General features: G+C 36.4%; 1 protein-coding gene across 1 annotated transcript in view; it reads right to left on the bottom strand.

Annotated features, from left to right (window-relative positions):
- The window catches only part of FREM2 (FRAS1 related extracellular matrix 2), a 126,986-nt gene that overhangs the window by 46,178 nt on the left and 67,962 nt on the right, over positions 1-12,846 (bottom strand). Inside the window, exons 3-6 of the mRNA XM_068673534.1 lie at positions 9,002-9,148; positions 5,997-6,227; positions 5,693-5,818; positions 4,636-4,887 (exon numbers count right to left, since the gene is read on the bottom strand). Of these exons, the coding sequence (XP_068529635.1) occupies positions 4,636-4,887; positions 5,693-5,818; positions 5,997-6,227; positions 9,002-9,148 (756 nt within the window). The remainder of the gene's footprint in view (positions 1-4,635; positions 4,888-5,692; positions 5,819-5,996; positions 6,228-9,001; positions 9,149-12,846) is intronic.

Below are 12,846 nucleotides of genomic sequence, written 5' to 3'. Positions count from 1 at the left end.
TATTTCACATAAAACTGTAGTAATGTAGTTAATCATTAAGAACCTACAGCAGTGAAGGCTTAAATGTCTGCTAGCATCTGAGTCCTCTGTCCTAAAGGAGCCATCTGAAATAGATCATAGAATCATATGGGTTGGAAGGGACCTTAAAGATCACCAAATTTCAACCCCCCCCTCTATGGGCAGGTACACCTCCCACCACACCAGGTTGCCCAAAGCCCCATCCAGCCTGGCCTTGAACACCACCAGGGATGGGGCATCCACAGCTTCTCTAGGAAACCTCTGCCAGTGCCTCAGCATCTTCAGAGTAAAGACTTTCTTCCCTATATCTAGTACAAATCTACCCTCTTTTAGTTTAAAGCCGTTACTACTTGTCCTATCACTCGACCCCCTGACAAAGAGTCCGTCCCTATCTCTCCTGTAGGCCCCTTTAGGTACTGGAAGGCTGCTATAAGGTCTCCCTGGAGCCTTCTTTTCTCCAGGCTGAACAACCCTAACTCCCTCAGCCTTACTTTATATGAGACGTGCTCCATCCCTCTGATCATCTTTGTGGCTGTGACATCTGAAGATATGACAAGGTCACAATTTATCCTCCTTACCTATCAAGGGAACCTAAATATTAAGGTTAGAATACAAACATAGCTGTTAAGCAGCTAAGTGAAGATGATATTAATTCAACATCTGTAGTTCATATATGTATAATGCACGACTGTGTGTCTGCATACACACATAGAATAAACTGTCAGCAAGAGATGATGATAGAAAAATATCAATGTGCCTCATTCCCTCTTTAAAATGTTCTACTCTAAGATATGAAATTAATTTATTTCTGTGATAGAGAGCAAACAGAGACTAAAATTTTAAGGCTGTCACTGTAAATTAAACATTTTTTACTCTGTTGAACTGGTAATAATAAAAAGCTAGAAGTAGAGAAAAATGGGAGTATAACGTGTCATAAATTGGATGTCTTCCACTCTTCCCCTTGATTAGTTGCCAATTTGGCCATTTTCCATAGATTGAGGAAAGAGTAGGGGTCACATAGAGATTTTACCTAATGAGAGGACAAAAGAAATTGAAAGCTGCTCAGAAGTGCCAGAAGCATCAGACCCAGGGGCACTGTAAAAATAGAAAAGGAAGTAGTCAAAAATGGCTGTACAGAGCACAAATAATAACTAATTTGTAATTTTAGTCATCTTTGGAAACAGGTGAAGGATACTTGGCCAAATCATGACTCTAGTCCATAAAATAAGATTAGGCATGCTCTGCCAATAGTGTTTGGATTGTAATTAAATTGGACAAATAGACTGAGAGATATCAGTTGTGAAGATCATCCAGCCACTTGTTCAATTTAAGGTTATGGCATACCTATGGTCAATGAGAAAAAGACACACTTGAATGCTTGCCTTGGGGGCCAGTGGAAGTAAGGAGATTCTAGATAGTCTTGTGAGACAAGGATGTCCCTCTGAAAAAAACATGTTAATAATAGAATATTTAATTATCATCAGTTTGAAATTCGGCTCAGTGCACACACAGAAAAATAGCTTACACTGTTTGCCTACCAGGACACTTAATACAAAACATAGATTTATAACGTAGCATTACACTGCTGATTTTTTGCCTCTTTTTAGGCTCTTGGCAGTAAATATCAACGTGACCTTTACTGTCTGGCAAGTTGGACAAGTGCTAGTGGCTATTGATTTCCATGACATGGTGTACAACACCGATCTCCACAATGTGGTGTAAGGATTTCCAATGGTCATTTATCTGTAGGGGGCGTGACAGCAAGAAGGAAATTCCCAGAAAACTAAAGAATGTATCTGTTCTGTTTGACCTTCTAACATTGGCCTTCTGCATTGTCATGACTGGGTCATATCATCATCCAGTTTACTCAGCTATAAAATGTTCCCACATAGTGCTATCCTCTATCACATGGATGATATAAATGATCACTTCAGCCGAGTAGGTATAAAGAAAGTGGAAAGCAAATCTCTGACATAAATCTGAGTCCTTTGCCTTCCCAGCCTTGATGTAGAAATGTCAAGAAGAAATATGAATGGCTGCTTGCCCATCTAATGTGAATGAAGTGGAACAAATGTATTTAATGTACTTCCTGCTGTGAACAGCATGAGGCTTCAACAATTCCACTAAGGAAAGAAGGCTGTTTCTCAGCCCGGCAATAAGACTGTGTGCTCTCATGGCAACACTAAATACAGTAGCATGGAATTAAAATCACTTGGGAAGACAAAAAACTTGATAAAAAACTTGAAACAAACAAAATATTGTCCTGTTGAAAACAGCTCTGCATTCATTGCACCTTTTCTTGTTTCAAAATGTGATTACAAGCCAAAAGTTTAAAATTTGTACACAATCAAAAAAAAAAAAAAAAAAGTAAGTAAGAAGAAGTCCAAACCAGCAACCCAGAAATCAAACATTTGACTAGGAGACAGAAGAGGTTCTGATGACAAGCCTTTCTGCAGGGGCTAAGGCATTTTGCATCACAGTAGTTGCACATTATACAGTAACACTCTCAGTGTTGCTCTCTATTTAAGAGATTTCATTTCAATAGTGGATTATTTTTAAAATCAGAATTATTTTATGAATCACAAATAATGGTGCATCTCTGTTGTTTAATGGTATTTTGTAGTAGAAGCTGTTTTAAGAAAAAAGTAGAAAAAAAACCAAACAAACTGCTTTTATACCCATCACCATTTATGACATTGTTATGAATGGAAAATTAGATTTTTAAAGTTAGGTTTATATCTACTGTCAGATATTCTTGTACTCAGATGCACCATGTACCTGAGGTGATTGATCTCAAAAGCTGGTATACTTCTCCCAGGATGAGATTGTTCCTGGGAGTACAGCTCTCTTTTCATTAACCATAGAAGGAAACTGACATAACCTGCTTGCGTGAGATGTCTTAATGGATAGATAGATAGCTAACATCAAATGAGCTTACTATCCACCCCAGAAGTGGATGATTTACATAGGTCTTTCCCCTCTGTGTTTTTCTTTCAGTGCTTCATAATCTCTGACTGCAACAGATCTGTTTTTATTTTTTAGTGCTTAATCTGTAGCAACACGTGTAACTTTGTGTCTGATAACTTACTTTGTTGTGCACTCCGCTAACTTAATCCTTTAACAGTCTTACCTGGGACTTGGACAAGCTTGAGAAGTGGACCTAATGAGGTTCAACAAGTCTAAGTGTAAGCATTTGAAGAAATCACAACTTAATAATATGCTGTCACATTTGTCCAAAGAAACTTTGTTAATTAGAAAATTATTAATTTAAACAAACAATAATATATCAGCAGATGTGAAGTAAAAAGACTGATGTGGACTACAGAATTCATTAGTTATAATGTTATAATAATAACATTACTACAGATTATAGGCATACTGTATGTTCTATAGCTTTTGTTCACCTCTATCTCACACTTTTTCTAAAGTAAGTTTGTATTTGGTACGTGATCTGTTACTTTACATGAACTGGTACTTCGAACTGTTGTATTCATTAATGTTATCTGATTACTCAAAAAGCCTACAGAGAAAACAAAGTCACCTCTGTTATAACAGACGATTACATGTGAGAAGTTTCAGGTAGACTGAGTATGATGCAATTAGATGGGTGTCAACTTCCTGCCTTTAAGAGCTACCTTTTATATCCTTAACAAGGGAGAAATCACTGTGCTGATAATAACAGTCTCATTTGGCACTACACTTTCCAGAGAGTACTGTAGTACATAATTTCTCACATCAGTCTCCAGGAAATATGACAGCTTAACAATAGATTTATGGCCTCAAAGAGAGGACTAAAACAGATCCTTGGTTTTCCTTTCACAGAAATTGCAGTTGAGATGTCACCATCTGACCTCCAAGCATAAATAAGGCCAACTGTCACAGGAAAGATTTTTGCTACCACTCCTAGAGCTGCCACACCAATGCTGAAGACACTGAAGGACAGGCTTAAGGCTGTAATAATATTTATGCATGTTTTCCAAAGAAGTTGATGAATCAGCAGTGTGCTGATTTTATTCTTCCTTAGTCACAGAACTCTAATTCACCATGAGAAATGTCTCTTTCAAAGCAACACTACTGTCTTTTGATTATTTTTTTCAAAGACATAAGAAGCATACATGGATACTTCTAGGCAGAATATGAACACAGAATCAAACACAAAGGAATATAACCTGCCTCTTATCAGCTGCTACGTGGTTTCTGGTTCAGCACTTCTAATCTGGCCCTTTAGAACATGACAATCAACGGACTTTGTGTATACAATCTCAGAATCACATGTATAAGGGTGCCCATGCCACATGATATTGTGGGTTACACCTGTTACTATGATAGAATGGAAAGGCACATCTCCTCACTCCCAGTTTGCTCATGATTTTTTTTTAAATAATAAAAATTCAGTACTAAATAATACAAAAAACAAACAAACAAACAAAAAAAACACAACAAAACAACAACCAACCCTAGCTCTCTAATACTATTTTCACATATCTTGATGGAAGCAGCATGTGTTTTAACCACCAGGAATGACTGCAACTTCTACATGATGGTTTGAGTGTGAACCTAATTTTAGGTCTTGTCCTGGAATGGGAATAAATATCACTTTACGACATTATGTCTTACCATCATCCTTGTCAGGTACAATGGTAATTCGAGTGCTTGCAAATTCTGTACCAATTCTTCCACCCATTGGCATGCTCAGCAAAACATCAAAGGTCTCAGCCTCTTCATACAAGGAATCATCTATGATGACTACCCGACACATTTTTTCTCGTTCATCTTTGTCAAAACGTAGAACGCTGTTGTGATCCTCAGGCCTGGATATGTAGTCGGAGTATGAAAGTACAGAGGTTGGAGCAGTGCCAGATGCTGTTCCTGTGGCATAAAAGGAAAACAGTCACTACACAAACCCTGGCTATTATAATCCCCTCACAGAGGCTGAATTTTATTTTAATTATCTTTTTATTTCTGTTTAGTTTTAGGTGATAGTATGGGTAGAAATGTCTAAGCAGGCTACATTTCTGAGATCCCTGGACACACTACTTCTACTATATCATACAATGTATGCCTACGGACCCTCAAATTCATTTGCAGTTTTTCAGTAAGAAGGAATATTGTAGTTTATCACAAAAGATAAAGACTGACCAAGGAGACTCTGTGAGGTCTAGAAATTAAATCATTTAGTTTGTTAAGTAGAAGATGTCAGTGTATTAGAAATTAACTATATCTAGATGCAGTTTGATGAAAACAAATGAAACTGTACTCTGTATTGGTTAATTAATAGGATATTGGTATATAGAGGAAGGAGAAAAACGTTAGCTGAGCAATATTACTTTATACCCATTTTTTCAAGCAAGTAAGGGCTATTATGGACACCCACTGCAGTGCTTTTAATTCTCAACACTTTAAGATATTAGAAATCACATATAAAAATCTTGCAAAAAGATAAAAAAACCAGATCTCTTTAACCTCATAATAACAGGCAGGTATTTGGAACATGATCACTTTTTGTCTATATTTAATAAAACTGTGAGACAGATTGCAAAGATGAATACATTTCCAATTGAGACTGAAGATGAAGTCATTAACATAATTTCATTATGCAATAGATGGACCAATTCTTTTTGCTTTTCTGTCTGTTTTCCACTTTCACTTCTTTTTCTGTTGTAGATTCTGTTACCTTGTTGGGTGTAACAGATAACCATCAGTTCCTGGCTCACATCTCCACTTCTTCTGACTGGAATAAATAACTCACCAACATCTTCTTCAATAGTATACGTGGACTGAGGAATAAAAACTGTTGATTCTGCAAAGGACGGACACATTTATTTATGTAGATTTATGGCCTCAGAAAGTCACCTGTGAAATAGCTAGAAGAATTTTAGTATAAGCTTTGAAATCCACTGCTATTCATAGCATTTCCCCTCCAGTTAATCTTTTGGCATATGAACATATTGCCAATACAGCTCTGGAACAGTTCTTACCATCTCCTGGATCAATAATCTCCACCGTGGATACATCTGGAAATTCCAGAACTGCCATGACAGGCTCAGAAAGAACAATTTGAAAAGACTCAGACTGTTCATGTTCACCATCACTCAAAATCCGTACTCGCCATGTAGCTAAGGTTTGGCCAGGATTAAACTGCACCTGCTTCTGTGCTTTTCCTCTGAAGTCTTTATCTTTCTTGGCAGTACCATCTCTGGTGCTAATACCTGCCCAAATCAAAGATTCAGGTCATTAAAAACACCACTTGTATTTTTCTCTCACTACAGCATCTTAAAAAAAAAAAAAAAAAAAAAAAAAAAAAAAAAAAAGCAAAGCAAAAAAGCCTCAATTAATATTGTGAAGACAGAGTTAGCCAAACCAAAACTAACTCCTAGAAAAGCTAAATTCTCTGAGCAGATTGTCAAGTTTCCATTTCTCTGTAATTCACCTATGCATGCCCAAAAAGACCAAGAGATTTTGTTTCCCCCTATAACGTTTTGGGTTCTCTTCTGTTCCATATCATCTAAATAACATGTTACCTGAAACCCATGATAATATTTATTTCTCTTACAAAAAATAAAACACACCTGGGAAGTCCAGCCTTCAAGGGGAAAGCTAAGGAAAACACAAAGACACAAAGAGGTAAAACACAGGGAACACAGATGATAGATGAAAATCTGAGCCATTGTGATAATGGTCATTTCCACTACAGTAAGCACTTTTAAAAATATATATATTATTTTTTTTAAATGATTATCCATTTGAATTAAATTATAATTATCCAGTGTAGTTATAATATTTATGAATTTTCAGTGTTTGCATAATGATGATCATTAAACACAAACTTTTCAACTCAAGTCAAGTTGAAAATGCAAAGCCACAGGGTAAAATCCAGTACAGTTCCTTCCACCAAGACCTTACAGCCTGAGGATCCAGGCTGCTCTGAAATGGCTTTTTGTTGGTGTTTCCCTCCCAGTTTAAGGCTGTCTGACAACCTTTTATATTCTTTCTGCTCAGTAATTCCATTTTGCAGGATTAAGGTAGTCAACCAGAGGCAAATTATTTAAACTTTCTTGTCAGATCTTTTGCTCTGAGTCAGTTCAGTTCAGAAACTTAATTTGAATCCATAGGTAGAAAATTATGTAGAAACTCTTTAAAAGGCAGAAGTCTATCCAGTATCTGTTAACCACTAACAGCAGTTAATTCAAACCACACATCCTTAGCTTTGCGTTTCATTCATCTCTCTCATTCTTTTACTTTCTCTTAAAAAAATATCTATCAAATGTGATAATGCAATCTTTTTTCACCTTTTCACTCCCCAGACACTGCAAACAGCTTTCAACACCTCTTGTATCAGCCTGAACTGACTGCCAACATTAACTGAAGAAAATGAGCCTACTGCTTATAGCTGCTAACCAGACCAGTTCACAATGCCCTGAAAATGATGTATGTTTATTGCAGCCTTTTTGGTTGCTACAGCCATTACAGGGAAAATTAAATCTGGATGGGAACTGTAGTCTATGAAAAAAAATACAACAGCAGTATCAACCTTAGATATCTGATCATAAAATAATCCTTGATTGTATACGTGATGAGTAAATATTGCCATTCGTTAAAACTTACCACTTTACTCATGGATTAGTTAAAATCTGTCCAAGTCTTCTAATTAACCTGTGTGCTACAGGTTAATCGCTGTTTATAGATGACATACATATATGTATACACATAAATGCATACACAAGTGTATGAAAGGTGGCATGAAAGGATGTTCAGTCCTTTTAGAATATCTCTTGCCAAGAAGCAGACATCAAAATCTCAGCCTTTTTATGTTAGTTTGTGGGAAAATACTGGCCTTGTCTTCTCCTATTTATAGGAGACCCTTTAGGCTGTGAAGCTAATGAGATTTCAGAAGATACAAAAGTACTTTGGAAATTAGGATTATAGATGTATTTGCTTCTTTAAAAATATACCTTAAAATCTTTATAATTCCAGTATTTTTAATATTGGGTTTGGACAATAAAAATGGCAATATTCTGTAGTGTCAAATGCAATCCTTTAAGAGATCTAGTTCATGAAGAATTTCTGAATTCATCTGACCAAAAAAAAAAAAAAAAAAGGGAAGGGAGGGAAGGGAGTAAAGATTCCACACTGAGAAACCTGTCCAGTTCTGTGATATTTTTTATGTGTTTTCTCATAAACTATTTTTAATTGTAAATATTTTCATTTTCTTCCAATTAATAAAATGCGTTCCACAGGCTGCTGACTTTCTTCAGTGCTTGCTGTTTTCCACTGCATGGAGGTAAATCAGCTAGAGGAACGCTGACTTAAATTTTTATATAGGACAATCACTTCTTTGTTCTGATATAATTTCATGCTTATTTGGGATATATACAATATTGCCAGCATTTCGAAATACTGCACATTGAGAAGGCATAAATCAAGACTACATTTTACTCTTTTCTGTTTTAATGATGTCCTCCTGAGTAACAGAGCCTTTTGTGTCCTCCAAATTGGGTCCACAGACAAACATTTCATTACCTGAAGTCACAAACTTGTTCTGCTAGAGAAAGAAGTTTTTTACAAACACATACTAAAGTATGAGATGTGAAGATATGTCTGTATCATAAAAACACATACTTCTAAATTAATAAAAGAATAACTTGTTGTATTGTTCTTATTTCATTATATGTTTTATGATTTAAACTTTACATTTTTATATTTATAATCAACTAAATACTTAAAATCTAAATTACTAAAATACTTTCAAAAATTCAATCCAAAAAAAACAAAATTATTTCCAGGGAAGAAGCACTCTGAAGAACTAATTAGAATAACATGCTGTGGTCAGCTTCAGTTTCATATTGATTAACCAGTCTTGCTTACATGATCCTCTTCTGATATTGAAGCCAACATAAATTTTCATGTTTCAAATCAAAGAAGGAAGGACTAGGTCTTGGTTTTTTAGTTCATAAGTAATTGAGAAGACTAAAACTGGACTTACTTATAAAAGAGGTTTCTCCCAGGTAACCTCTCCGTTTAAGAACAACATCAAGATATTTGGAATCTTCATTTACCAAATAATATGCCTTTTCTAAGGAGATCCATGCCCAGTTTAGACGAAAATGTTGATTCCTCAGCTTATTGCCTCCTGCAAAATAAAAGACATACTTATTCATTTTCCTATTTGCTAAACAGTACTTTGTCTTTTGAGCTTAATGCAACCTGTATCCTGGGTAAAATCTTAGCTGAACATTAACATTCCAGCATAGGTTTGAAGCAAAGAAATAACAAATAAACAACTCAATTGTGATACATTTGGTGCATGTAGAATACATTTACCTTAAATGTATACAACCTAGTCCCATTCATTCCAAGGTATGCTATCTTTTTCCCCCAAGGGAAATGAAAAAAAGAATTAATTAAATTGTATTTAGAATACCTTTTTCATAAAGTACAAAAACTGTGGATGATACAAGCTTCTGCAGAACCATATTTGCATTTCCAAATGACAAACTCAACGGACATTGCATGGAACTTCCTTGATATGATAGGACTGCCAGAAAGTCCTTGTTATCCTGAGAGACTAGAAACTGCACCTACCATCTGCCTGCCTTTACCCATATAGCCTGCTTTCCAAATTCAGGAAATATTCACTAAATCTAACAATTTTTGGTTTTCCTAGTTTATAACATATGTATGAGCACTGTGTGATTTAGGAACAGCTTTCACACCTCACTAAGAAATGGTTTCAATAAAATTAAGTATCTCTGATACATGCCACAGTTTATAGCTATACTGATGCTCTCTTCAGCTTACAAGCTTGTAACTGTTGAGTTAAACATACCAGTATGATTGCCTGTGTCACCTAAGGAGATTTAGGGAGACATAAATGCTTATTGGCATTCTTTTAAACTATTTTGTAATGAGCTACCTTAGAGGTACCATGAGTACCCCAAACTGTGTAAGCTGCTGAAATGTGTTTTGAGAGATAAGCTTTCAATAGACCAAAAGATGTCCTCACCAGCTTTCACGCAGGCAAAGCAGCAGTACCACACTCCAGGAAAGAAAGCAGACCCGAGATCCCTTCCAAGGCCTCTAACATAGCAATCACACAACAGCTTCCCTGAGATCATGCTGAACATGGATAGAGTGTCTGAGTTTCTGTGCACTCAGACACTGAGAATTGAAAGCCCTGTATAGTAAGTAGAACATTCAGCTAGGGGACCTAAATGGCTACTGCAGACCAAGTCAGCATCTCTGGGTGGTACTTGTTGGTGTCCATGGCATCATCTTTAAGCTAAAGACCATACTTCTCTTACAATAATATAAAGATCTTTCACAGTCCTCCTCTAACAAAAATGGCCAGATCAGCAAAAGTAGGCTCTATTTTTGAAGCCAAAGCAATACCAGAATTCAAGAAGCATCACTCAGAGTTTTAGAGGGGATGATTTCAAAGCCATTTAACTCCAGCTGCAAAACACTAAGCACCAGCCTGCAATATGAGCATGTCTCAGCCTGATTTCTCATTTCCAGCAAAAACTAAGCTGATGTGTCTACAATTAAAAGGATTTGCACAACTGTGAACCCAATAGGAAGTGGTCACTGAAATGGCAGACTATATGAGGCTTATGTTAGTCTAAAAAAACAATCCAGAAGAAACAACTGTACGCAAATGGCACTTTAAAGCCCAGCTGAAAATGCTGCATTTCTTTTCAGCTGGAAAGATAAGAGCTGAAAAGAACTAGCAGCTATTTCACTGTCTGTAAACTAAGCATTTGTGCAACAGACTGAATATATCAAAATAGATTAACACATTTCTGATAAAATACGGCGTAGCTTTACTTTGTCATGTACAGTTTACCTCCATCTGTTCACTAATTTTCCACAGCAAAAAGGCATTTATTGTCAGCGCAGGGATTCTGGGTGTCACAGATTAAAAAGCAGGACAAATCAAGTTCCGTATATCATCCTATAGGATATGTTTGCAATTACTCAGGGGAATCCTGTAACTTCCACTGCAAGACTAAAGCAACCTGTTGAGCTCAGTGAAGACAGATGCTCACGCAGCAACTATCTTCTGGGAATGTTGGCTGGTGTGAGAGGCTGTAGTCTGATCTCCTTCCCACAAGGTGCTGCTACAGAACAAGATTAGCTCAGGTAACATCAGTCTCAAGTGTTCAAAGAAATCTCTTTAGAATTAAACACTTCTGTGCAAAAGCCAGGGAATAAAATATCTTCCTCTGAACAACAGAGACACATATCTATGTATTTCAGTTCACTCATGGCTTAACTATTGGAGGAAGAGCCAGAGGCTGGTTCTCCCCTTCCAGTTTCTTCCAGCCTATTCCTTTGAGCAAACAGGCAACCCTTCATTTGCTTCCACTCTACTTCAAAGCTATGCTTCCATATTTCTTTAGTGACCTGTCTGCTAGAATACAAACCACAACACAATGTGACACAATGCAACACAACACAGCTAACCATGTAACCTCTCTAACATAAAAACAATGGTACTACATAAATGAAAGGAGGGAACTGGTCATGAAAGTGACTCCTTGCCCTTCCAGTCTTTTAATCTCAGCTGTTACAAAGGGAAAGCCACAAATGCACATACCAAAAACTGCAATAAGTAACCAAGAACTGTAATGAGCATCATTATAAATCCAGTAACTATAGCATTAGCTAAACACAGAAAGTGTCTTCCCATTAGTTTATTGGGACAAATTGAAGAGAATATGTTTTGTGAGAAAAACTGCCTAAGTGTGTCACCTTTGAACACTCTGGCCAATTTAAACATAATTTGACAGAGGCATAAAAATTTCCAAGATATAAAAGAAATGAAACAGTACCTATAGGCATCATTGCTGAGAAAAAATGTTGCTGCATGAGCTCATTTCTTATTAGCAATGCAAGCGTCAGACTGCATAAACCCCCCAGAAAAGGGTTTGATGTGAGGGTTTGCATCTTTTTAGGTGGAAGATATTCCAACTAGGAGACAGAAAGCAATAGGAAATCTGGCATCACTTGGTCTACTGTCTAGAGATAATTATTCAAATATCTTGTGGGCACAGGCACAGGCAATCTACAGTGAACTTATACACAGGTCTCTTATATTTCATCTTTAGTGTCTTAAATAGGTCAAACTTAAATCTAATCTATATTTATACATAATTACTGAACGTGTCAAATTTATTCAACAAGAGAAAAAGTCCCTGCTGCTAAGAAGGAACAGCCATGTGGAGAAATTGCAGCAGCCAGATACCAAACCAGCTCATTCCTGTCATCAATGCTATGGAAAACACTGAAATATAGTGAGCCAAGAACTTAATGAGACCATGAAACGTAGGAAGCAGAAAGCAGAAGAAAGACAACATGAAGGATTTAATACCATCTTATTTCCATCTACTTATTGTTTTCAGCATTTTTTCTATTTTTTTCTTCGAGTAAAAACCAAACCAAACCAAAAACAAAAGAAAGAAAGAAAGAAACAAAAAGCACCACCATTATTTCTAGGGCCTCCACTTCTATAGGCCTACTTCTGCCCCTGAAATATCTGTTGTTTGCCTCTTTGAATGTGCAGTACTAGTTGTCAGGTTTAGAGATTTACAAAAAGAATACAGATATTTTAAATATCCCCTTCTTCAGCTTGTGCTTTTTGAGTTTAGAAGATTTGCCTCAAAATTATGGGCTTTCCTAATGGTAGCAAGCACCAGTCAAACAGATGACCTGTAAATAATTACACTAAGAGTATATAGCTTTCAGAAATTATAAGATATCAGATTGCATATGCCATTTTATTTGGTTCCCTATTAAATCAAATTAAATCTATCCTACTTTTAACCATAA

The sequence above is a fragment of the Anas acuta genome, chromosome 1 (genome assembly GCF_963932015.1).
Source record: "Anas acuta chromosome 1, bAnaAcu1.1, whole genome shotgun sequence".
NCBI classification, from domain to species: domain Eukaryota; kingdom Metazoa; phylum Chordata; class Aves; order Anseriformes; family Anatidae; genus Anas; species Anas acuta.
This window is presented reverse-complemented; position numbering and strand designations above follow the sequence as displayed.